Source organism: Cololabis saira, chromosome 15 (genome assembly GCF_033807715.1).
Source record: "Cololabis saira isolate AMF1-May2022 chromosome 15, fColSai1.1, whole genome shotgun sequence".
NCBI lineage: Eukaryota > Metazoa > Chordata > Actinopteri > Beloniformes > Belonidae > Cololabis > Cololabis saira.
This window is the reverse complement of record NC_084601.1, coordinates 45,422,392-45,448,800: the sequence shown is the minus strand read 5'-3', so window position 1 is coordinate 45,448,800 and position 26,409 is coordinate 45,422,392. Positions and strand designations below refer to the sequence as shown.

General features: G+C 42.7%; 1 protein-coding gene across 11 annotated transcripts in view; it reads left to right on the top strand.

Annotated features, from left to right (window-relative positions):
• LOC133460987 (NACHT, LRR and PYD domains-containing protein 12-like) overlaps positions 1 to 26,409 on the top strand; it is a 72,022-nt gene that overhangs the window by 25,815 nt on the left and 19,798 nt on the right. For 8 of the 11 annotated variants that reach the window (XM_061741718.1, XM_061741720.1, XM_061741715.1 and 5 more), the window contains 9 exons: positions 2,191 to 2,278; positions 3,952 to 4,183; positions 4,287 to 4,319; positions 6,476 to 7,171; positions 14,208 to 15,954; positions 16,250 to 16,423; positions 20,060 to 20,236; positions 22,479 to 22,655; positions 25,928 to 26,104. In XM_061741718.1, the coding sequence (XP_061597702.1) occupies positions 2,191 to 2,278; positions 3,952 to 4,183; positions 4,287 to 4,319; positions 6,476 to 7,171; positions 14,208 to 15,954; positions 16,250 to 16,423; positions 20,060 to 20,236; positions 22,479 to 22,655; positions 25,928 to 26,104 (3,501 nt within the window). Of the gene's footprint in view, positions 1 to 2,190; positions 2,279 to 3,951; positions 4,184 to 4,286; positions 4,320 to 6,475; positions 7,172 to 14,207; positions 15,955 to 16,249; positions 16,424 to 20,059; positions 20,237 to 22,478; positions 22,656 to 25,927; positions 26,105 to 26,409 lie in introns of those variants that run through there. The other 3 variants (XM_061741723.1, XM_061741726.1, XM_061741725.1) reach the window with 3 other exon arrangements.

Here is a 26,409-nt window from a genome sequence, read left to right as displayed (position 1 = left end):
AAATTATGGTTTGATACAAACAAATTATCATTGAACATCAAAAAAACTAAATTTATGATATTTGGTAAATCAGATAAACAGCTGGAGGGATCCACGGAAGTAAGGATTGATAATATAAGTTTAGAGAGAGTTTATGAGAATAAATTCTTAGGGGTTATCATTGACCATAATTTGAGCTGGAAACCTCATGTTAGTTGTATTAGATCGAAACTTGCAAGAACAATAGGAATTTTATATAGGACAAAACAAATACTTAACTACAATTCATTATACACACTGTACTGTACTCTTGTGTTGCCATATCTGTCTTATTGTGCAGAAGTCTGGGGTTGTACATACAAAAGCAACACTCAAATGTTATATCTTATGCAAAAGCGAGCTATCAGAATAGTCCACCAAGTAGGGTACTATGAACACACCAACCCACTGTTCCTTAAATCCAGGTCAATGAAATTCAAAGATATCGTTGACTGCAAAATTGCTCAAATCATGTACAAAGTAAGGAATAACGTACTTCCAGGAAATCTTCAAAAAATGTTTGCGGAAAGGGACGGAAAGTATAACCTCAGAGGGAAGGGGAAATTTAAACAACCAAGTGCTCGTACCACGCTAAAAACAATGTGTATTTCAGTCTATGGAGTAAAAATGTGGAATAGTTTACCAGACGAAATAAAAGATAGTAAAAGTGTTGTCCAGTTGAAAAAAAAGTTTAAATGGTGCACTTTTGAAAAGTATAAAATGTTATAGTTCATTACTTTATTTTTTTTCTCGTTAAGTTAATAGTAGTTTGGATTATTTGGGTACATAATCCTTGTGCTTATGGCTTGTATGTATGTATGCATGCAAGAAGGTATGCATGTGCAGATATATTTATATAATTATGTTTACAATCATAGTAGTGTATTCTTGTGTAATTTTGGTAAAGTTTTGGATATATAGCCTATGTTAATATACTTTGTAGTTTTGGTAAAGTTCTGGATATATATGTTAATATACATTGTTGTAGTACTATAAAGTACTGTATTACTAGAATATGTTTTGTTTGTTTGTCAAATTTTGAATAGTAAACAAGGGTTTGGCGCCTAAAAGCTATGCTTCTGCCAAACCCTTTTCGTTCAGCCATAGTTTAATTTATTTTTTCTGTATTGTTTATGTTTGTTCTTTTTTTATGATGTTGCTGCTGAACGAAATAAACAATCATTCATTCATTCATTCATTCATACTTCTACTGATAACTTCTCCAACTTACGTTTCCTGAAACCAACATGACTGAGGAACGTCCCCTGCCTTCTCTGTTCTGCTGTCACTCATGATGCCACGCCCCTCTCAGTTGATGCCACGCCCCCTACGCCAGATCGGGGCCAAAAGTCTGAAACTGAAAAAAAGAAGTGAAACTGAAAAAAATGATGTGAAACTGAAAAAAAAAGATCTGAAACTGAAAAAAAGATTTGAAACTGAAATTAAATTGAAACTGTAAAAAATTAATTTTAGGTTCAAATTTTATTTTCAAATTAGCAAAACTTTTGGCCTTGATTTGGCTTCATAATATTCATTTTAGTGACTTCCGACTGGCGAAGACGGGAGTCATTAGCTCCGACATTTATGATAACTTTACCAAATTTACGATTACTCTTTTCCAGCAGCTTCAAATTTGCTTCAATGTCGCCCGCTCTGGCCCCCGGGATGCACCTAACTATGGCCGCTGGAGTCGGCCTCACATGCCTGACTATGGAGTCTCCAATCACCAGGGTCGGTGAAAGTGTTAATTCAAGGCTAAGGCAAACTAGCAAGATATATATTGTGTATCGTGACATGGCCTAAAAATATGGAGATATTAATAAAAGGCCATCGCCCAGCCCTACCCTCGATTGAGCGGTTCACAGCTGGGATGAGAATCAGTAGCTCCAAATCAGAGACCATGGACCTCATGCACCCTCCCTGGGTCGGGGATCAGGTCCTGGCCTCAGTGGGGGAGTCCAAGCGTCTCAGGGTCTGGTAACGAGTGAGGGATCAGTTCAAGGTGAATAACACAAACCTTGACTGACGCGTTTGAGTGGATGACTGAAGCAGCCGTCTGTACATAGAGTGTTATCGCTTCACAACAAGACTTCAGAAGCTGTTACTTGGACCTGTCAACCAATCACAGTCAAGCATCTGCAGACCAATCCTCTGTTCTCTCCATTTCTGCAGCAGTCAGCTTCAAACATGTGACGATGTGACGCCTGAGGACCAGGATGACTCCAGGGAAGTGATGATCTCCAGGAGTGACAGCTATACTGTAAGTCAAACTGCTTCCAGTCTTAAATCACAACCTCCTTGTTCCTGAATGAGAAACTCAAGAGTTCCTTGTTCTTCAGCTTCTTCAGCTGATGGAAGCAGATATCTCTCTCTTTCAGAGCAAATGATGTTACAGACCACGAATACACCATCATTCCAACAGACCCGTCAGTTGACGCTAATGCAGAAAGGCCAACTTTAGCAATTCCTAATTTGACCACCAGAGGCAGAGGAAGAACCGGACAAATGCTCTGACAAAGCTGAAGTAAAGCAGCTAACGTCTGAGAGGCTGTTAGAAACGTCTACCACCGTAGACGGGGCGGATGCGAAGGTAGCAGAGGTTGCTCAAGTGTTCAGTGATCCAGTGTGGACCTTGATCCAGTTTCTGAACCTCAACCAGGTCTGTCCCCCCGAAGATCTCCGCTTAACCCTTTCATATTCAGGAGGTGGAGACGCAACAAAGAGCTGTTAGTGCAAGCGATGCATCTCCGGATCAGAGCTCTTGAAAAGAGTTGACCCGCGTCCATAGCTACGTCACCTCAAAGCACACACGTTGACGTCAGTAAGCCACCACGTTAGTTCCTTCGTTTCGGTCAGACGTTGACTCTTATTTTGGGCTACTGCACTAAATTAGTGTTGGTCTCTGCCGTTGCGGTGCTAACTTGAAAAGAACGGTGTTTCACGCATATGAACTTGTCCCTGAAGCAAATGGACAAGGTTTTAGAAACTTGATTCTAACGTATACAAATGTGTTTCCTCTAAAAGTTACACAATCCCCAACTGCTGAACAGAGACGCACGTCCAAATTGGTGCGTAAAAATGGTGACCGTGAGTGTTTTCATTGCCATGAGCAAAGACACCCGTCAAACCTTGTTCTAATAAGAAAAGAGAACAGATCTCGGATCCCTGGTGGTGTGGGATCTGTTTGTTTCAGACACACTAACCTTTGAGATGCTCAGACCGCTCAGAGTCAGCAGGTCTAGCTCCGCCCCCTATCGTGTTTGTGCTCTGTTACATGCAGCGTCGGCCCAAAGTTGTCCAGAGCTTCCCAGGTCTTTAGTCCCTTTGTCCTGAGAGTTGTCCTGAGGGTTGTCCACATGTCCTGAGGGTTGTCCACATGTCATGAGGGTTGTCCACATGTCCTGAGGATTGTCCACATGAATGTTAAAATCAGCAACAATGATTCCACGGTTAAATCAACACAGATCACAGACAGCAGTTCACTGAAATCATCAGAGAAGTTTCACAGTATTTGCATCAAACATGGAGTCCTTGTCACTCCGAGTCTTGGGGGAACGATTTCATCAGACTTTAAAGTCTATGTTGTCCAGGTCTGTCGTGAGAGGGACGAGGGTCTTCCACTGTTGCTCTTTGCCATCAGAGAGACCGCACAGGGATCTCTTGGCAGACTCCTGCCAGACTCATTTTTGGTTTTACTGGGTTGGCTGGAGTCCGCTCCTGCCAAGAAGACCTGCAGGTCCAAACGTGGGCCTGTTGGAGCAGGAAACATCTAAAACATGCAGGGCAGTGACCCTTGAGGGCCAGAGTTGGAAAACACTGGTCTGTAACCAATTTTCAGATTTCTGGATGTTCCTGAGTTTGTTCAAGTCCATTTGATTCTCTGTCAAGAATTCAGATTTTAAGACTTAATTTATGATGATTTCTTTCTTTAAGGTAAAAAGGTGGTTGAAGGCCACTTTGAAGAATTTGGACTCCAGTGGGCTGAAGGACTTCAAGTGGTACCTAAATAATGCAGATGAATCAAAGGATGGTTTCAAACCGATCGAACTGTATTATCTGGAAAAGGCGGACCCGTTGGACACAGGAAACCTGATGGTGCAGCGGTACTCCTCAAAGACCAGAGAGGTGGCCGAGAAGATTTTAAAGATGATGAAAAGAGATAAAGGTCTGTTGTTGAGAAGGAAAAAACACAAAAACCATCTTACTATGAAGATTTTATCCTGTTTAAACAATAACTGATAATAATATGTTTCATTGGCCTCCAACAGAAAAACCTCCAGTCTCTCCAGCAGGTGCAACAGGTAAATGGTTCTGATCAGTCGCATTGATTCACTTCACAAAAACTCTCCTGTGAAATGGGTGTGTTTCCTCCCGTCAGGACGCTCTCGATGGAGCCGCTGTAGAAGCTGCTCCTGATGGAGCTCTGGCTTTCCTCAGTTTCAGGAGGAAGTAGAGGCGCATTTTTTGCATTTTTTATGGTCAAATGGAGGAAATTAGCTTCACAGCCTCGTTATAAAAACACTTTCAACAGTTTGAGCATGACATCCTTCCCATTTTTCTCCTTTACCCAATCGGGCCTGTGATGGCCCTCCTATTGATCTGGGTTCCCTACACATTTACTTGAAAACTACAGTCACGAACCTCGGCGTCAAAATGGACAGTGATCTTAAACTGGACAAGCAAGTACATTCTGTAGTAAAATCCAGTTTTTATCATCTGAGGCTTTTATCTAAAATTAAATCTGTTTTATCTTTTAATGATTTTGAACGAGTGATTCATGCTTTTATCTCAACCCGTTTGGACTAATGTAATGCCCTCTATACTGGTGTCAACCAGACCTCCCTTGCACGCTTACGCGGCTGCTCATCTTTTAACAGGAACCCGTATGATCACATAGACCCGTTCTGGCCTCCCTTCACTGGCTCCCTGTCTCTTTTAGAATTAATTTTAAAATACTAGTGTTTGTTTTTAACTCATTAAATTGGTTGGCACCAAAGTACATCTCAGACCTCCTACATGTTTACACTCCCCCAAGGTCTTTGAGGTCTTCTACTCAGTTGCTTCTGGTTGTTCCCAAAACTAGGCAAAAAAGCAGGGGCGACCGTGGTTTTTCAGCAATAGCCCCTAAACTCTGGAACTTCCTCCCCATATAAAAATGGTGCGTTTGCCACTTTCTACGCTCACAGTCGGATGTACAAAGATTGATTTGAACGTAGAAAGTTGCGGTCCTTCACTCACACATTAACTCTGGTGTACGCACTTTTCTGAGGTTTGGTCTGTTGGAGACACTCAATAAATTATTTATTCCAGCTCACAGCCGATGTTTTTTTTAATTTGTTTTACCTTTTTTTGCACATTTCTTGTTAGGATGTGCGGTTTTTAATGGATAATTATCTTCATTATCATAATCAAACATATGTATTTGAGGGAGGAGACGAGGAGGAGTGTTGTGTTCCCGCATGTGGATCAAATCCGTGCTGATTGGTTTGTACAGAGCGACCTGCCTGGATTTGGGGGTACGCACTTTGTACATCTGAATTGTTTGTTACGTGTAAATTCCACGCTTGGCTTTACGTTGAAATTCACGCACTCTTAGTACATGAGGCCCCTGGTCCGGTCGGTCGGTTTCTCCAAATACTTGGGTTGAGAACCTGGCAAATCTTTATTTGCTTTTTCTTTCCTGTTCACATAACAAGTTGGACAGTAGTGCGGCAACTTAGTAGAAACTATTTGGAGTGGAGAAGGTCTTTTTCTCTGGGAAGACAAGGGAGTAGTCTCTTGTCTCCAGCCCACCAGCTCCGTCTCCAGCATCTATCTACTCGTGTATTTACCATTCCTCCTCTCTCTGTGTCCAAACCATCTCCCACTTTCTTCCCTCACTTTGGACTATAAACACATCCACCATATGTTAATCAACTGCTGACGGAGCTGCAGGGCTGTCAGGGATGTTCATGTGTTATTTGGGTAGCGACACCTGAAACGGCGATGCTGAGACAGATTTGACCAGTTTTTATATATATTTATATTAACACCCACCTAAACATTTCTGCAGACAAGTCTCTGGTCACACCTTGCCTAGGAAGGTGTCTAAGAACACAATTAAGGATCTGAGGAGTTTATCCATCCTCCAGTCTTCTGAGATACCAACCTGATGAGCTCTGATAGCAACTGTGGGAACCAATTCCACTCCAAGTCTTAAACCTGGACTTTCCAATTCAACCAACAACCCATCAGGGCTCTACTGCTAACATCCTGGTACTAGAAACCCAGATGTTCTTGTCACTTCCACGTCCTGAATGTTCAGAGGTGTTTTAAAAGCGATCTATTCAATATTGGACAGCTCATCGTAAAGTTACAGCTGACCAGGGGATGTTCAGATCTTGATTGTTTTTAGAATTAAGTCGTTGAGTGAAGTTCATAAAACACTAAATCTCTGTCTTTATGTTCTTTCATTAAGATACGTTAAAGTCTAAGCTGAAGGAGAAGTACCAGGATGTGTCTGAGGGGATCACTAAAGCAGGAAAGAAAACCCACCTGGAGCAGATCTACACGGAGCTCTACATCACAGAGGGAGGGACCGGAGAGGTCAACCATGAACATGAAGTCAGACAGATTGAAGCAGCTTCCAGGAAACCAGACAGAGCAGAAACAGCCATCAGACAGGAAGACATCTTTAAACCCCCACCTGGAAGAGATAAACGAATCAGAACAGTGATGACGAAGGGAGTGGCCGGCATCGGGAAAACAGTCCTAACACAGAAGTTCAGTCTGGACTGGGCTGAAGGCAGAACCAACCAGGACATCCAGTTCCTGCTTCCATTCACCTTCAGAGAGCTGAATGTGCTGAGAGAGGAGAAGTTCAGCTTGGTGGAACTAGTTCATCGATTCTTCTCTGAAACCAAAGGAATCTGCAGCTTTGAAGAGTTCCAGGTCGTGTTCATCTTTGACGGTCTGGATGAGAGTCGACTTCCTCTGAACTTCCACAACAATGAGGACCTGACTGATGTTACAGAGTCCACCTCAGTGGACGGGCTGCTGACAAACCTCATCAGGGGGAACCTGCTTCCTTCTGCTCGTCTCTGGATCACCACACGACCCGCAGCAGCCGATCAGATCCCTCCTGAGTGTGTTGACATGGTGACGGAGGTCAGAGGTCAGTGGTGGCAAAAATTGTTGATGAAGAAGAATGTCAGGACACCTCAGCTGTCTTTCTGAAGATTTAATGAAAAGAGCAAAAACATTCAATTGAATGGAGCCACACAGTCCAACCGGTCACATGAACCGTCAGTCCTGAGTGAGCTGAACGTGCTTAAAGAAAAGTTATCTTATAGTTGGGAAGCTGGGAAACTAGACAAAACATCACCCATCACCCTGGCAACCGTACTGTGTCAAAGCGCGTGACCTTGGTAAGGAATGTTCACTTGAGAACAGGCAACAGACAGACATTTTCCATTACATTCCACCCTTTTTAGCATTTTATGCTAAACCATAATAAAATAGGAAATTTTGCAATAACCTATCCCGTGACCTCTATGCTCTGTCCCGCACCAGCCAAACGCTAGCACACCCCTTCTCCAACGCGGGAGTTAAAGAAACCCTGACAGAGGATCATAGGTCACGAGTACAGAAGAGCCAAAACCCCTCCCTCCACTAGACAAAGGGGAGAGTCAAAAGACTCAATCTGTCTAGCTACTCTATCATAGATAAGGAGGGAAAAAACCCCTGAAGGGGAAAAGACCCATTATGAAATATAAACTAATCTACTTCAAACAATACCAAAACAAATCACATTCAGCACAATAGACCATGAAGGGAAAAGGAGAAGAAAAATGATTCAAAGGCACTGTGTGACTAAACAGTTAAGGATAAAAATTTGATAAAATGTAAAATGATAATAATAATTAAAGCTGCAAGCAGCGATGAACGGGCCCTCGCACTCACGGCCACCGCCCCCATAAGCATATCAGAAATGACACCACCCACGACTTCCTATGTCAAACCATTCAAAAGATATAGCAGAAAAAAGGGACAACCAATCAGAAGAAGGGGCAGGGCTAATTTTCACCAATTATGGTCAAGGACTCAATACCGAGTCCCATGACACCACCCACGACTCTTTATGTCAAACCATTCAAAAGTTATGGCAGAGAAAAGTATTGTAGGGGGCGCTGTTGAGCCGTTAGGCCACGCCCATTAATGCAAACCATGAAATATCAAATTTATCGCCAGGCCTGGCTTGCATGCAAAATTTGGTGACTTTTGGAGAACTATCAAATATGGACCAATCAGATGAAGGAGGTGCGCTTTTTGGCATCTAGCGTCGCCACGGTAACACTTTTAAAAGAGAAAAGTAATGCGCGTAGTCGCAAGATGAAGACGCACATTTTGATGTATAACACACCTGGGTGCACATTACGGTTCGAGCCGTATTAATTGCCGAAAGAATGACATAAATTGCGCCAAAATTACACAATAATTCAAAATGGTTCCACTTCCTGTTCGGTTTCGGGCATGGCGCCAAGAGACTTTTCTTTAAGTTGCGACATGATACAGGTGTGTACCGATTTTCGTGCATGTACGTCAAACCGTATTGTGGGGCTTGAGGCACAAAATTTTCTAGGGGGCGCTGTTGAGCCATTAGGCCACGCCCAATAATGTACACCATTAAATTACAAATTTATCGCCAGGCCTGGCTTGCACCAATCAGATGAAGGGGGGCCCGCTTTTTGGCGTCTAGCGTCGCCACGGTAACATTTTTGAAAGAGAAAAGTAATGCGTGTAGTTGCAGGATGGAGACGCACATTTTGATGTATAACACATCTGGGTTCACGATACGGTTCGGGCCGTATTAATTCTCGAAGGAATGGCATATATTGCTCCAAAATTACGCAATTAATTCAGAATGTTCAAAATGGCCGACTTCCTGTTCGGTTTCGGCCATGGCGCCAAGAAACTTTTCTTTAAGTTGCGACATGATACAGGTGTGTACCGATTTTCGTTCATGTACGTCAAACCGTATTATGGGGCTTGAGGCGCAAAGTTTTTTCTGTGTGAACCAACCAGATGAAGGGTGGTCACGCTTTTTGGCGTCTACCGTCGCCACGGTAACGCTTTTGAAAGAGAAAAGTAATGCGTCGTGTCAGAGGATGGAGACGCACATTTTGATGTATAACACACCTGGGTGCACGTTACGGTTCGGGCCGTATTAACTGCCGAAGGAATGGCATAAATTTCGCCAAAATGTCACGACTAATTCAAGATGGCCGACATCCTGTTCGGTTTCGGGCATGACGCCAAGAGACTTTTCTTTAAGTTGCTACATGATACAGGTGTGTAGCGTTTTTCGTGTATGTACGTAAAACCGTATCGTGGGGCTTGAGGCACAAAGTTTTCCGGAGGGCGCTGTTGAGCCATTTTGCCACGCCCATTAATGCAAACCTTTAAATATAAAATTTTTCGCCAGGCCTGACTTGCATGCAAAATTTGGTGACTTTTTGGGCACGTTTAGGGGGGCAAAAAGGCCCTCCTTTCGTCAGAAGAAACTCTACTCGGGCCCTAAAAACAGTAACATCAATCTTAATCATCATCATCTGTGAGTGTGTATGTGTTTCTGCCCGTGCCCTCGTCGTCTGCCTTCTGCCTTCTGCCTTCTATGGGCTATCAGATGACATTTCAGTAGCCTCTTTAAACCCAGTTTGTTTCTTCTTTGGTGATGGTTTCTGGCAGTGCATTCCATGATGACATGGCTCGATACAACACAGTACTTTGCATAGCGTCCTTTTTTGCTTTAGGCAGTTGGTAACAACCTCTTGTGGCATGTCTGGTTTTATAAGTATGTGTGTCAGAACATAATGTGAGTTGATTATATAGACAGATGGGATGTTTTGACAATCTAATTTTTCTTAAGAACACAAGGAGTGACATTGTCAGCCTCTCCGTGACTTTTGTCCAGGAGAGCTTGACAAAGTCAAAGTCAAAGTCAAAGTAGCTTTATTGCCGTTTCTTCACATGTCAGACATACAAGGAATCGAGAGGACGTTTCCCACTTCCCTCGGTAACATATAAAGTGCGCAGGCACAGGCACAACAGATAAGATTTTTTGTGCAGTATGTAGAAACAGTTTTATAAATATATGTTAAAAAAACAGTGAGCAGTAAATTAAGTGAATTTAAAGTGACACAGCGGTGATATTAAAAGAGGCAGTTGTTTCGTAGTCCTGAGTGTTCATGGGGGGGCTTTTGGGGGGATTTCAGTTCAGTTCCCTGTCGGTCTGGAGGATCTGGAGGGTCTGGCTGGGGGGAGTGAGGGGAGAGAATTTAGCACCCTGACAGCTTGGTATGCGAAGCTGTTACTGAGTCTGGTTCCTGTGCCTTCTACCTGAGGGTAGGAGGCTGAACAGACTGTGTGCGGGGTGGCTGGTGTCGCTCGCAATCGCGATAGCTTTCCGGGTGAGGCAGGTGGTGTAAATGTCCTTCAAGGAGGGGAGTGGGGCACCTATGATCTTCCCAGCTGTGTTCACTATGCGTTGCAGTGCTTTCCTGCTGTATTCAGTACAGCTACCGCCCCACACAGTGATGCAGCTGGACAGGATGCGCTCAATGGTGCCCTGGAAGAAGGTTTTCAGGATGGGTGTGGGAGCTCTCGCTCTCTTGAGCTTGTGGAGGAAGTAAAGGCGCCGCTGGGCTTTCTTTGCCAGTGATGCAGAGTTGGTGGCCCAGGAGAGGTCCTCGCTGATGTGCACCCCCAGGAATTTGGTTCCACTGACCCGCAGCAGCACCATTGATGGTCAGTGGTGGGAGTTCAGTGTGGCCTCTCTGGAAGTCGACCATGATCTCCTTAGTTTTGCTGACATTCAGCAGGAGGTTGTTGTCTCTGCACCACGTGGTCAGAAGGTTGACCTCCTTCCTCTAGTGGGTCTCATCGTTCTTGGTGATGAGACCCACCAGAGTTGTGTCGTCGGCGAACTTCACCATGTGATTGGTGCTGAAGGTTGGTGTGCAGTCGTGAGTCAGCAGGGTGAAGAGCAGGGGACTGAGCACGCAGCCTTGTGGGGCCCCTGTGCTGAGTGTGATGCTGCTCGAGGTGTTGTTGCCGACTCTGACTGCTTGTGGCCTCTCACTGAGGAAGTCCAGTATCCAGTTACAGAGGGAGGCGTTGAGCCCCAGCTGGTCCAGTTTGCAGATGAGTTGTTGTGGGATTATGGTATTGAATGCTGAACTAAAGTCTATGAAAAGCATTCTCACATATGAGTCTGCTTTTTCCAGGTGGGCGAGGGCTGGGTGGAGAGCAGAGCAGATTGCATCCTCTGTGGAGCGTTTGGCTCGGTAGGCAAACTGAAAGGGGTCCAGGGTGGGGGGGAGGGTGGATTTGATGTGAGTCATGACTAGCCGTTCAAAGCACTTCATGATGATGGGGGTCAGTGGCACAGGGCGGTAGTCATTAAAGCACGATGGAGATGGTTTCTTAGGCACAGGTATGGAGGTTTTGAGGTGTGATGGAACAGCAGCTTGACTCAGAGAAGTTTTAAAGATGATCGTGAGGATATCCTTAAGCTCCTCTGCACAGTCCCTGAGTACACGGCCTGGGATGTTGTCTGGGCCTGTTGCTTTTCGGGGGTTGATGGTGGAGAGTGTTCTCTTCACACTTTCGGCAGACAGGCACAGTGCCTGGTCGTGGGGGGGGGGTGGAGTTTTCTGTGGGGTTGTGTTGTTTGTAGCTTCAAACCGTGCAAAGAAGCTGTTGAGGTCGTTCAGCAGAGAGATGTTGTCGTTGCAGGTCTGTGATGCAGGCTTGTAGTCCGTTATGGTCTGGATGCCCTGCCACAGGCTGCGCGTGTCTCTGCTGTCTCTGCTGTCCTGGAAGTGGCTGGTGATCTTATTTGTATATTCCAGTTTTGCTTTTTTGATGCCACGGGACAGGTTGGCTCTCGCTGTTCTCACCCAGTTTTGTCCCCGGATTTGAAGGCTTTGTCTCTGGCCCTCAGCAGCCGATGGACTGTCAGCCATGGCTTTTTGTTAGCCCGGGTGGTGATGGTCTTGGTGTGGGTCACATCAGCTGTGCATTTACAGATGTAGGAGAGAACAGTGTCTGTTGACATGCATCTCATTAACATTAGACCTTGATGTGCATTTGAGAGCAAGCCGAGCTGCTCTATTTTGAGTTGCAACAATCTCACAATCAACCACATGATCTGAACAAACAACTAAAGGAGCTCAACGATGGAACCATCAGCTGGTTTAGTCTGGACCTGCTGGTCCAGGACTAAGACTGGTTTAGTCTGGATCTGCTGGTCCAGGACTAAGTCTGGACCATCAGCTGGTTTAGTCTGGACCTGCTGGTCCAGGACTAAGACTGGACCATCAGCTGGTTCTGGATCTGCTGGTCCAGGCCTAAGACTGGACCATCAGCTGGTTTAGTCTGGATCAGCTGGTCCAGGACTAAGACTGGACCATCAGCTGGTTTAGTCTGGACCTGCTGGTCCAGGACTAAGACTGGACCATCAGCTGGTTCAGGTACCAAGAGGATCTTCTGGATCTTCTGGAGCTTCCTGAACTGGACCAGCTGCTCCGGTTCAGACCAGCATGATTCTTTCAGCTTACACCTCGATAATCCCGTTGGCACAAGTTGTCTTTATTTCTGCAGCAGAGGAATCAGATCGTGATGTTTCATGTTTTAAATATAAATGTATATTGTTCACATTGTTGTATGAGAGAGGTGGTCGCGGACATCCACAATGTGTAGGAATCAATAAACGTGTACATTGGTCTTAATCCGTCAGTATATAATACGCGTGACAATAAATCGGAACGACGAGCCGTTTTTCATCCACCAACTTAAGTTCTGGTGTCGGTTCTTAAAATACAAACAAGAAAAGCAGAGTGTAATGATGCACTAACGCTGCCATAAACATTCACAAACCCGTACGATTATAATAAAACCACAACTCTTCATGGAACGCAACGCAAAGCAAAGAACAACATTACCCATAATGCAATGCAGCTGAAATCAGAAGAAATGCCCCCAAATAAATTATTTATTCCACCTCACAGCCGATGTTTTTTCTAATTAGTTTTACCTTTTTTTGCACATTTCTTGTTACGATGAGCGGTTTTTAATGGATAATTATCTTCATTATCATATTCAAACATGTGTATTTGAGGGAGGAGACGGGGAGGAGTGTTGTGCTCCCGCATGTGCACTCAAATCCACGCTGATTGGTTTGTACAGAGAAACCTGCGTGGATTTGGGCGTACGCACAGTTTTGTACATCTGATTTGTTTGTTACGTGTAAATTCCACGCTCGGTTTTACGTTGAAATTCACGCACTCTTAGTACATGAGGCCCCTGGTCCGGTCGGTCGGTTTCTCCAACTACTTGGGTTGAGAACCAAGCAAATCTTTATTTGCTTTTCTTTCCTGTTCACATAACAAGTTGGACAGTAGTGCGGCAACTTAGTAGAAACTATTTGGAGTGGAGAAGGTCTTTTTCTCTGGGAAGACAAGGGAATAGTCGCTTGTCTCCAGCCCACCAGCTCCGTCTCCGTCTATCTACTCGTGTATTTACCATTCCTCCTCTTTATGTGTCCAAACCATCTCCCACTTTCTTCCCTCACTTTGGACTATAAACACATCCACCATAAGTTAATCAAATGCTGATGGAGCTGCAGAGCTGTCAGGGATGTTCATGTGTTATTTGGGTAGCGACACCTGAGACGGCGATGCTGAGACAGATTTGACCAGTTTTTATATATATTTATATCAACACCCACCTAAACATTTCTGCAGACAAGTCTCTGGTCACATCTTGCTTAGGAAGGTGTCTAAGAACACAATTAAGGAACTGAGGCATTCATGCATCCTCCAGACTTCTGAGATACCAACCTGATGTGCTCTGATAGCAACAGTGGGGACCAATTCCACTCCAAGTCTTAAACCTGGACTTTCCACTTCAACCCACAACCCATCAGGGCTCTACTGCTAACATCCTGGTACTAGAAACCCAGATGTTCTTGTCACTTCCACGTCCTGAATGTTCAGAGGTGTTTTAAAAGCGATCTATTCAATATTGGACAGCTCGTCGTAAAGTTACAGCCGATTAGGAGATGTTCAGATCCTGATTGTTTTTAGAATTAAGTTGTTGAGTGAAGTTCATAAAACACTAAATCTCTGTGTTTACGTTCTTTCATTAAGATATGCTAAAGTCTAATCTGAAGGAGAAGTACCTGCATGTGTCTGAGGGGATTGTTAAAGCAGGAAAGACAACCCTTCTGCAGCAGATCTACACGGAGCTCTACATCACAGAGGGAGGGACTGGAGAGGTCAACGATGAACATGAAGTCAGACATATTGAAGCAGCTTCCAGGAAACCAGGCAGAGCAGAAACAGCCATCAGACAGGAAGACATCTTTAAACCCTCACCTGGAAGAGATAAACGAATCAGAACGGTGATGACGAAGGGAGTGGCCGGCATCGGGAAAACAGTCCTAACACAGAAGTTCAGTCTGGACTGGGCTGAAGGCAGAACCAACCAGGACATCCAGTTCCTGCTTCCATTCACCTTCAGACAGCTGAATGTGCTGAGAGAGGAGAAGTTCAGCTTGGTGGAACTAGTTCATCGATTCTTCACTGAAACCAAAGAAATCTGCTGCTTTGAAAAGTTCCAGGTCGTGTTCATCTTTGACGGTCTGGATGAGAGTCGACCTCCTCTGGACTTCCACAAATCTACATTCCTCAGTGACCCCAGAAGGTCCACCTCAGTGGACGTGCTGCTGACAAACCTCATCAGGGGGAACCTGCTTCCTTCTGCTCGTCTCTGGATCACCACACGACCCGCAGCAGCCAATCAGATCCCTCCTGACTGTGTTGACATGGTGACAGAGGTCAGAGGGTTCACTGACCCACAGAAGGAGGAATACTTCAGGAAGAGGTTCAGAGAAGAGAAGCAGACCAGCAGGATCATCTCCCACATCAAGACATCACGGAGCCTCCACATCATGTGCCACATCCCAGTATTCTGCTGGATCACTGCTTCGGTCCTGGAGAACGTCCTGAAAACCAGAGAGGGAGGGGGGCTGCCCAAGACCCTGACTGAGATGTACATCCACTTCCTGGTGGTCCAAGCCAAACTGAAGAAGGTCAAGTATGACGGAGGAGCTGGGGCGGATCCACACTGGAGTCCAGAGAGCAGGAAGATGGTGGAGTCTCTGGGAAAACTGGCTTTTGAGCAGCTGCAGAAAGGAAACCTGATCTTCTATGAATCAGACCTGAGAGGGTGTGGCATAAATATCAGAAAGGCTTCAGTGTACTCAGGAGTGTTCACACAGATCTTTAGAGAGGAGAGCAACACGTACGAGAACCAGGTCTTCTGCTTCATCCATCTGAGTGTTCAGGAGTTTCTGGCTGCTCTTCATGTCCATCTGACCTTCATCAAGTCTGGAGTCAACCTGCTGGAGGAAAAAAAGAACATCTTCTGGTGGTTTAAGACTGACCTCTACCAGAGTGCTGTGGACAAGGCCTTACAGAGTCCCAACGGACACCTGGACTTGTTCCTGCGCTTCCTCCTGGGTCTTTCATTGGAGACCAATCAGAACCTCCTACGAGGTCTGTTGGAACCAAAACAAAGAAGTTCACAGAACAATCAGGAAACAGTTAAATACATCAAGAAGAAGATCAGTGGGGATCTGTCTGCAGAGAGAAGCATCAACCTGTTCCACTGTCTGAATGAACTGAACGATGGGTCTCTGGTGGAGGACGTCCAACAGTACCTGGGGTCAGGACGTCTCTCCACAGATAAACTGTCTCCTGCTCAGTGGTCGGCTCTGGTCTTCATCTTACTGTCATCAGGAGATCTGGAGGAGTTTGACCTGAAGAAGTTCTCAGCTTCAGAGGAGGCTCTACGGAGGCTGCTGCCGGTGGTCAAAGCCTCCAAGAAAGCTGTGTAAGGACGAACACGGACACATCTGTTTTAGTTACAATCATATGTTCTTGGAGGAAACCAGTTAAATTCACTGTTCAACTAAGTTCAGATTCATGTGGGACCAGTTCTCCTCAATGATTCATCTCAGGAAACTTTACATGCAGAGAAGAGAAATACAGCGATCACTTTGATCAATACTTATTGATTATTCGTTGAAATAATCAGCATTCATTGATAATATGTCATTTATTTATTTGTTAAATGACATAATCTACTTTTAAATGACCTCATGATCTCTCTTTAATCTCCTCTGCAGGTTGAGTTACTGTAACCTCTCAGAAGACATCTTTCCACTTCTGTCCTCAGTTCTCAGCTCTCAGTCCTCCAGTCTGACAGAACTGGACCTGAGCAACAACAACCTGCAGGATTCTGGACTGGAGCAGCTGTGTCCTGGACTGGAGAGTCCACACTGTCACCTGGAGTCTCTCAGGTCAGAATCCACCAAGTGTCCAACTGGTGACAGTTACAACTGTTTGTTTGGTTGTTTTATTAGATCCCCGTTAGCTGCTGACCTTTCACAGCAGTTTCTCTGGGGTCTCATCAGAATCCTCAGCTTAATTACAACATTATCATTAATTAAAATACATAAACATAAATGCTCACAACTCAGAGACAACAGGCACTAGGACACCTCCTAAAAGTAAAAAACAACATTATAATCAGCACAATGGCATTATGACTCTATATTTCCTCTTTGAAAGTCAGGATTTACATTTTCTCATCACACTCTCAAACAAAATATTAAGAAAAATCAAATGAATAGCTCAATTTAAAAAGAATCAAAAATATTTTCAATTTTTCAACAACACAACAACTCTCTGGACAGTGTGAGATAGAACAAATAATCATGTGCTGGTCACATTTTAACACTTCCTTCAGCAAAACTACACACACAAACACAAAAGAAATAGAGGAAAAGGAAACAGTGTCAACACAATAAACAGATTAAAAGCTCAATTCATAACAGTCCATTTATTCTCCTGAGTAAACACAAATAACTTGAGCCTCTTCTTAAAGCTTATCATATTATCTAAGGTCCAAAAGTCTGGTAATTCACTCCACACCACCATCGCTCTGTGATTCTTCTGTTTTAAGTTACTTCTACATGGAGGCAACAGAAAACCACCTGCTGATGTCCGCGTCGACCAATGACTGTCTGTGTTTGAAAAAAATGATAATCTTCTGTAGAGTGTTTCTGGTGTTTTAGTCATAACTACTTCATTGATCAAACTCATCATTGACTATTGCCTCATAACTTCCACTGGTCTGATAAAGGCGCTGAATGACTCAGCCAGCTGCTTTGTTCTGATTTACCTGCAGCCTGGCCAGGTTACGTTTGGTTGTACCGGACCAAATCACGGAGCAATAATCTACATTTGACAAGACCGATGCGTGTATCACCTGTTTAATCAAATCATTAGGCAGAAACTTCCTGCAGTGTTTAATCACAGCTATACCTCTACCCATCTCTGCACTGTGTGGTCAACTTGTCTATTCCAGGACATTTGACTCTACAACATCCCCTAATACCTTCACTTCTGTTACTTGCTCTATCACTACATCACCCGTAGTTGAGCACAGCACAGGGTCATTCCTTAATAAATGTTTTGAAACTAAAACAGTAGACTTTCTCTTCACCTTATAAAGACCTCACTTGTTTCTTATCCATTTGAATGTTTTAATTCCACTCTTTAAATCTCAGTTAAATCAGTAGACACATTTGCCGATGTATAAACTGTCGAATCGTCAACATACATTGCAATGGTGGCATGATTAAGAATAAACAGTAAATCATTGATGAATATTGAAAATAAAAGTGGACCCAAAGAGCTCCCTTGGGGAACTCCACAGCTCACGCTCTCAGCTCGGAATCACTACCATTAAAGTATTCAGTGCTTTTCCCTTCAGACAAATAACTCTCACCACATGCAATAGTAGCTGATTCAAAACCATAGCAGCGTAACTTATTCAATAACCCAATCAAATGTTATTTGAGCAATTGCCATAGCTGTGGAGTGGCCTTTCTTGTATGGATGTTGATATTCTGAATTTAACCCATTTTTCAAAAACCCGTACAAGTCCTGACACTAAATGACGGTTTTGATGAGTTCCAGTCAGGTTTCCGGCCACATCACAGCACTGAGACAGCTCTAGTAAAGGTTCTTAATGATATCCACTCCAATACTGGCAACATTTCAGTCTTAGTCCTCCTGGATCTCAGTGCTGCTTTCAACACAATCAACAAGAACATCTTGATAGACAGGTTGAAGAACTGGGTGGGACTTTCTAGCACAGCTCTAACCTGATTCAGTCCTATCTAAAAGACAAAGAATATTTTTTGTCTTTAGGTAACTACATATCAGAGTTAACACAAATAACATGTGGAGTTCCTCAAGGTTCAATTCTGGGGCCTCTTTTGTTTATATTTACATGCTCTCACTTGCTCAAATGATGAAAAAGAACAAAACGTGCTGGTGTAGTGGGTTACATAATTCACGTAGGAACCCTCTGCGGGTTAATGTTGTTCCGCCCGGATAGGGAAAGGAACGGACGTTACGCTTCCGGTTTAGTGTGTTGTTTTGATTTGAATGGCTGATGTTAATAAACGGCTCGCGCCTTCTTTCTTTCTTTCAACATTCCTACTCCGCCTCCGACTCCCGTTCTTCGGCACCACATTACCATGACTATGCAGATGACACCCCAATCTATATAAGAATCTCACCTAGAGACTATAATCCAATTAAAACATTTTATCAAATGCATTGATCACATTAAAAAGTGGAGGTTCCACAATTTAATTCAGTTAATTGAAGATAAAAACAGAAGTAATTGGAACCAAGTAAATCAGATTAAACGTGGGCATTCAGCTTCAAGTAGTGAAGCTAAAAACAAAATATCCAACCCAGAAATCAGGGAGTGGTTCTGACTCAGACCTGAACAGCCACATTAAGACAGTAGTGAAGTCAGTTATCACTTAACAGCTTCCATCATGATCACAGCAGCCAAACAAACCGTAACCACAGCTGCTACACATGACGCTGGTGACGTTTCTGTCCATAATGAGACGTTCTGAAGCCTAAATGTCCCTTTCTCTCCCTTTACAAGCAAATCTCCACTTTGGCCGGAGTTTTCAGGAATGATGGTTTTTGGAGACTTTGAGCTTCGTTTTGGTGTAAACGAACGGCTAAAACTGATGAAAACAGCAGCGTTGTTGCTGCGTGTAAACGAGGCCTCAGACCTGGACAGGTTGGACTGACGGCTACAGGTGGAGCGTCAAAGTGATCGTCCTGACAGGAAGTGTCTTAGATCCTCCCGTGTGGGTTTAATTCACAAATGTCCTTTAATCAAGCAGATCATTAGTTATTCAAGCAAAGACTTTTCAAGTGCAAGCGATACAGAACCTGATGTTTAGTTTCACACAGACTTCAGAATCTGTTGAATTAGTCTGATAAATATACAGAATTCAATCATTCTTATCTTTAACTAAAAGTAAGATATTAACTGATAAACTCAGTTGTAACAGAATTAATAGGTGTTTGCAAGTTAGGTCAAATTATAAAAGACACATTACTAAAAGTAAAGTATTTTAATATGTTCTGCTCTCAGAAAACATCATTTTAACTCTTTATAACATACAAGGATCATTATGATAAAAAGCTCAGGAATCCTGCATAAATGATATAAAACTGGACACATGATATAAAGTCCAGCAGTTCTCCACAGATCCATTCTGGTGTTAATAATTGTTGCTAGATCAGCTTCTGATCTCTAAACTGCTGCTTTGAACAATATTTGAACATCAACACTAATCAAAAGGATTGGTGTGTATGTTGGTGTTTTCATCTTAATCTAGTGTCAGACTTGGACCAGAAAAGCTCAGGATGTTCAGTAAAGGTGAACATGTCAGAGGAACAACCAGGAACCCACATCATGGATGTAACAAAAGTGTAAAACCTGTTTTATAAAGTCCAGATACGGTGGTGACCCACATGGACCTGATGACAACGTTGATATTTGAAGAAACACTTCTCTGATGAGACTGGAACATGTTTTACTTTCTGTTCAGGTTGGAGAGCTGCAGTCTGTCAGAGATCAGCTGTTCTTCTCTGGGCCCAGCTCTGAAGTCCAACCCCTCCCATCTGAAACTTCTGGACCTGAGCAGGAACGAGAACCTGCAGGATTCAGGAGTGAAACATCTGAGTGGATTTCTGGAGAGTCCAGACTGCAGACTGGAGACTCTGTGGTCAGACATGTTTTAGTTGTGTGTTCAGATGAATCTGATGTGAAAGTTGTGTTGACACTAACCTGCAGACATCAGGCTGATCTTCTACTGATCCACACTGACCATCTGACTGCTCTGAGTTCTTCTTCTCTGCTTTAGTTTCATCTTAAACTTCCTCTTCTGATTCATTACATAAAACTAAACATGTGAATGTGTCAGACAGGAACAAATGAAGAACCAGAGATGTGTCTGAACCTGGAATAAAACATCTGAACAAACATGAATTAACTTTACAGCTAATACGTTCAGAAATGTCATCCAGATGTTAATAAACTGAGAGAGTCTGACAGACAATAGTGGACAGACTGAATGTGTAGTCGTCCAATATATGAGTTATAGAGCTCATTTACTAAATAACTTCTTACTGTGGATGAAATCAGTCAAACCAACGTCGGTTTCCTTTGACTAACATTAAATTTAATTTTAACAAATACAAATTTACCAAATATAAAACTCTAAACATTGAAAAACATAATTTTCTATGTTTTTAATATTATTCTTTAATAAGTCTGTTAAGATCATTTCATCCAGGTGACATCAGGACATAAGGTGCAACAAATAATGTCTTTTTATGGTTTTCAGTGTGTAAAACTAAATATAAATCCATGTGTGTTGAAGTAAGTAAAGTGAAATAAAGCTGCTGTCTAGACGATGAGTTTCCTTCATCAGCAACAAAACATCCAACAAGAACATCAGAAACTTTGTGTTGAAACTATGTCGTCACTCAATCAACTTTTTCAGAGAAAATGTTTGAAAAAACTCCTAAACAGACAAATATGTACTGATTGATGAAGAAATGTCTCCTTAAAAACATGGAATTGATGAATATTGTTCATTTATTCATCGTTTATGGAAGAAAACATTTGAACAAATTCAAAGTTTTAATGCATTCAAATGCATTGATCACATTAAAAAGTGGAGGTTCCACAATTTAATTCAGTTAATTGAAGATAAAAACAGAAATAATTGGAACCAAGTAAATCAGATTAAACGTGGGCATTCAGCTTCAAGTAGTGAAGCTAAAAACCAAATATCCAAGCCAGAAATCAGGGAGTGGTTCTGACTCAGACCTGAACAGCCACATTAAGACAGTAGTGAAGTCAGTTATCACTTAACAGCTTCCATCATGATCACAGCGGCCAAACAAACCGTAACCACAGCTGCTACACATGACGCTGGTGACGTTTCTGTCCATAATGAGACGTTCTGAAGCCTAAATGTCCCTTTCTCTCCCTTTACAAGCAAATCTCCACTTTGGCCGGAGTTTTCAGGAATGATGGTTTTTGGAGACTTTGAGCTTCGTTTTGGTGTAAACGAACGGTTAAAACTCATGAAAACAGCAGCGTTGTTGCTGCGTGTAAACGAGGCCTCAGACCTGGACAGGTTGGACTGACGGCTACAGGTGGAGCGTCAAAGTGATCGTCCTGACAGGAAGTGTCTTAGATCCTCCCGTGGGGGTTTAATTCAGAAATGTCCTTTAATCAAGCAGATCATTAGTTGTTCAAGCAAAGACTTTTCAAGTGCAAGCGATACAGAACCTGATGTTTAGTTTCACACAGACTTCAGAATCTGTTGAATTAGTCTGATAAATATACAGAATTCAATCATTCTTATCTTTAACTAAAAGTAAGATATTAACTGATAAACTCAGTTGTAACTGAATTATTAGGTGTTTGCAAGTTAAGTCAAATTATAAATGACACATTACTAAAAGTTAAGTATTTTAATATCTTCTGCTCTCAGAAAACATCATTTTAACTCTTTATAACATACAAGGATCATTATGATAAAAAGCTCAGGAATCCTGCATAAATGATATAAAACTGGACACATGATATAAAGTCCAGCAGTTCTCCACAGATCCATTCTGGTGTTAATAATTGTTGCTAGATCAGCTTCTGATCTCTAAACTGCTGCTTTGAACAATATTTGAACATCAACACTAATCAAAAGGATTGGTGTGTATGTTGGTGTTTTCATCTTAATCTAGTGTCAGACTTGGACCAGAAAAGCTCAGGATGTTCAGTAAAGGTGAACATGTCAGAGGAACAACCAGGAACCCACATCATGGATGTAACAAAAGTGTAAAACCTGTTTTATAAAGTCCAGATACGGTGGTGACCCACATGGACCTGATGACAAAGTTGATATTTGAAGAAACACTTCTCTGATGAGACTGGAACATGTTTTACTTTCTGTTCAGGTTGGAGAACTGCGGTCTGTCAGGGATCAGCTGTTCTTCTCTGGGCCCAGCTCTGAAGTCCAACCCCTCCCATCTGAAACATCTGGACCTGAGTAAGAACCAGAACCTGCAGGATTCAGGAGTGAAACATCTGAGTGGATTTCTGGAGAGTCCAGACTGCAGACTGGAGACTCTGGGGTCAGACATGTTTTAGTTGTGTGTTCAGATGAATCTGATGTGAAAGTTGTGTTGACACTAACCTGCAGACATCAGGCTGATCTTCTACTGATCCACACTGACCATCTGACTGCTCTGAGTTCTTCTTCTCTGCTTTAGTTTCATCTTAAACTTCCTCTTCTGATTCATTACATAAAACTAAACATGTGAATGTGTCAGACAGGAACAAATGAAGAACCAGAGATGTGTCTGAACCTGGAATAAAACATCTGAACAAACATGAATTAACTTTACAGCTAATACGTTCAGAAATGCCATCCAGATGTTAATAAACTGAGAGAGTCTGACAGACAATAGTGGACAGACTGAATGTGTAGTCGTCCAATATATGAGTTATAGAGCTCATTTACTAAATAACTTCTTACTGTGGATGAAATCAGTCAAACCAACGTTGGCTTCCTTTGAATAACATTAAAATTCATTTTAACAAATACAAATTTACCAAATATAAAACTCTAAACATTGAAAAACATAATTTTCTGTGTTTTTAATATTATTCCTCAATATGTCTGTTAAAAGGAACCCTGGCTATTAAGACATGTAGGTCTTAAAAGATAAATGTTGGTATCAATTATAACAATGTGATATAAAAAACCTTGTTGATGTCTTCGTTTTTATAAAATTTGAAAATATAATTTAACATGTAGGTCGCCATTGTTGTTTACATTCTGGGTAGTGACGTCAGACGGTGGCTCCTGCTGGCCCCCGTCCACTGTTCTGACACCCAGAAACAGATGAAAACACAGCTAAACAGGTGACGGCGCACCAGAAACACAGATCAAAACACAGATAAACATTAAGGTGACGAAGCACCTACAAAAAAGTTAAAAAAAAAAAAACAAAAAAAAAAGTATCGCACCATAAAGCATGAACTATAAAAACACCATAAAACTCAGATAGACTAACCGACCACACGTTTCAACTAGCAGATAGCCGATGCTACAATAAAAACCCCAGCCAGATCTGCCGTCATTAAATTAAATAAAGATGTTCTTGCCTATTTGACGCGAAGTCTGCGCCTCCCGTTTCGTCAAAGTCCCGGGCCAGTCCCCTCAGCCTCTGGTCTGTCATCAAACCATCAAAACCCAGCACCGAGGCCGGTTTTAGGGGGGGCAGGGGTGGGCTATGCCCACCCAAACGTGCCTGCTGCCCCCCGGCGTCTCCATCCCGGCGGCGGCGGCGAGAGCGGGTGGCGGTGCGCTGCGGGCTCTAGAGCCCCGGCTACGGCGTAGACGGCGTACGCTACGGCGTCTACGCCGTAGCCTAATGCACTGGTAAGATGCGCACGACTTTGACCATTTTTGCAGATCTCCCGTGCATCACAGAACTTTGATCCAGTTTGCCTGAACCGAGACGTCTTATGGGCTCCCTCGTCAGCCTCCACGGCCGGGAGATGCTGCTCATCTATGTTTTAGATACCTGTCCCAGTTAAACTAACGCGGCTTATCTTCCCAGAGCCACCGCTCTACGTCATCGCCCCCAGAATGCATTGCGCAGGGAAAACATGGCGCCTCCCGCAGGTCAAAATATGTGATAAACATTGTAGATTTTTTAAGCAATTAGATTATTTTATGTGTTTCTAACAACATATTTTAGTATAAGAGAACAATTATGGCTAATTAGGGACTACATGTCTTAATAACCAGGGTTCCTTTTAAGATCATTTCATCCAGGTGACATCAAGACATAAGGAGCAACAAATAATGTCTTTTTATGGTTTTCAGTGTAAAACTAAATATAAATCCATGTGTGTTGAAGTTAGTAAACTGAAATAAAGCTGGTGTCTAGACGATGAGTTTCCTTCATCAGCAACAAAACATCCAACAAGAACATCAGAAACTTTGTGTTGAAACTATGTCGTCACTCAATCAACTTTTTCAGAGAAAATGTTTGAAAAAACTCCTAAACAGACAAATATGTACTGATTGATGAAGAAATGTCTCCTTAAAAACATGGAAATGATGAATATTGTTCATTTATTCATCGTTTATGGAAGAAAACATTTTAACAAATTCAAATTTTTAATGCATTCAAATGCATTGATCACATTAAAAAGTGGAGGTTCCACAATTTCATTCAGTTAATTGAAGATAAAAACAGAAGTAATTGGAACCAAGTAAATCAGATTAAACGTGGGCATTCAGCTTCAAGTAGTGAAGCTAAAAACCAAATATCCAAGCCAGAAATCAGGGAGTGGTTCTGACTCAGACCTGAACAGCCACATTAAGACAGTAGTGAAGTCAGTTATCACTTAACAGCTTCCATCATGATCACAGCGGCCAAACAAACCGTAACCACAGCTGCTACACATGACGCTGGTGACGTTTCTGTCCATAATGAGACGTTCTGAAGCCTAAATGTCCCTTTCTCTCCCTTTACAAGCAAATCTCCACTTTGGCCGGAGTTTTCAGGAATGATGGTTTTTGGAGACTTTGAGCTTCGTTTTGGTGTAAAGGAACGGCTAAAACTGATGAAAACAGCAGCGTTGTTGCTGCGTGTAAACGAGGCCTCAGACCTGGACAGGTTGGACTGACGGCTACAGGTGGAGCGTCAAAGTGATCGTCCTGACAGGAAGTGTCTTAGATCCTCCCGTGTGGGTTTAATTCAGAAATGTCCTTTAATCAAGCAGATCATTAGTTGTTCAAGCAAAGACTTTTCAAGTGCAAGCGATACAGAACCTGATGTTTAGTTTCACACAGACTTCAGAATTTGTTGAAATAGTCTGATAAATATACAGAATTAAATCATTTGAATCCATATATTCTGCTCTCAGAAAACATGATTTTAACTCTTTATAACATACAAGGATCATTATGATAAAAAGCTCAGGAATCCTGCATAAATGATATAAAACTGGACACATGATATAAAGTCCAGCAGTTCTCCACAGATCCATTCTGGTGTTAATAATTGTTGCTAGATCAGCTTCTGATCTCTAAACTGCTGCTTTGAACAATATTTGAACATCAACACTAATCAAAAGGATTGGTGTGTATGTTGGTGTTTTCATCTTAATCTAGTGTCAGACTTGGACCAGAAAAGCTCAGGATGTTCAGTAAAGGTGAACATGTCAGAGGAACAACCAGGAACCCACATCATGGATGTAACAAAAGTGTAAAACCTGTTTTATAAAGTCCAGATACGGTGGTGACCCACATGGACCTGATGACAAAGTTGATATTTGAAGAAACACTTCTCTGATGAGACTGGAACATGTTTTACTTTCTGTTCAGGTTGGAGAACTGCAGGTTGTCAGAGATCAGCTGTTCTTCTCTGGGCCCAGCTCTGAAGTCCAACCCCTCCCATCTGAAACATCTGCACCTGAGCAGGAACCAGAACCTGCAGGATTCAGGAGTGAAACATCTGAGTGGATTTCTGGAGAGTCCAGACTGCAGACTGGAGACTCTGGGGTCAGACATGTTTTAGTTGTGTGTTCAGATGAATGTGATGTGAAAGTTGTGTTGACACTAACCTGCAGACATCAGGCTGATCTTCTACTGATCCACACTGACCATCTGACTGCTCTGAGTTCTTCTTCTCTGCTTTAGTTTCATCTTAAACTTCCTCTTCTGATTCATTACATAAAACTAAACATGTGAATGTGTCAGACAGGAACAAATGAAGAACCAGAGATGTGTCTGAACCTGGAATGAAACATCTGAACAAACATGAATTAACTTTACAACTAATACGTTCAGAAATGCCATCCAGATGT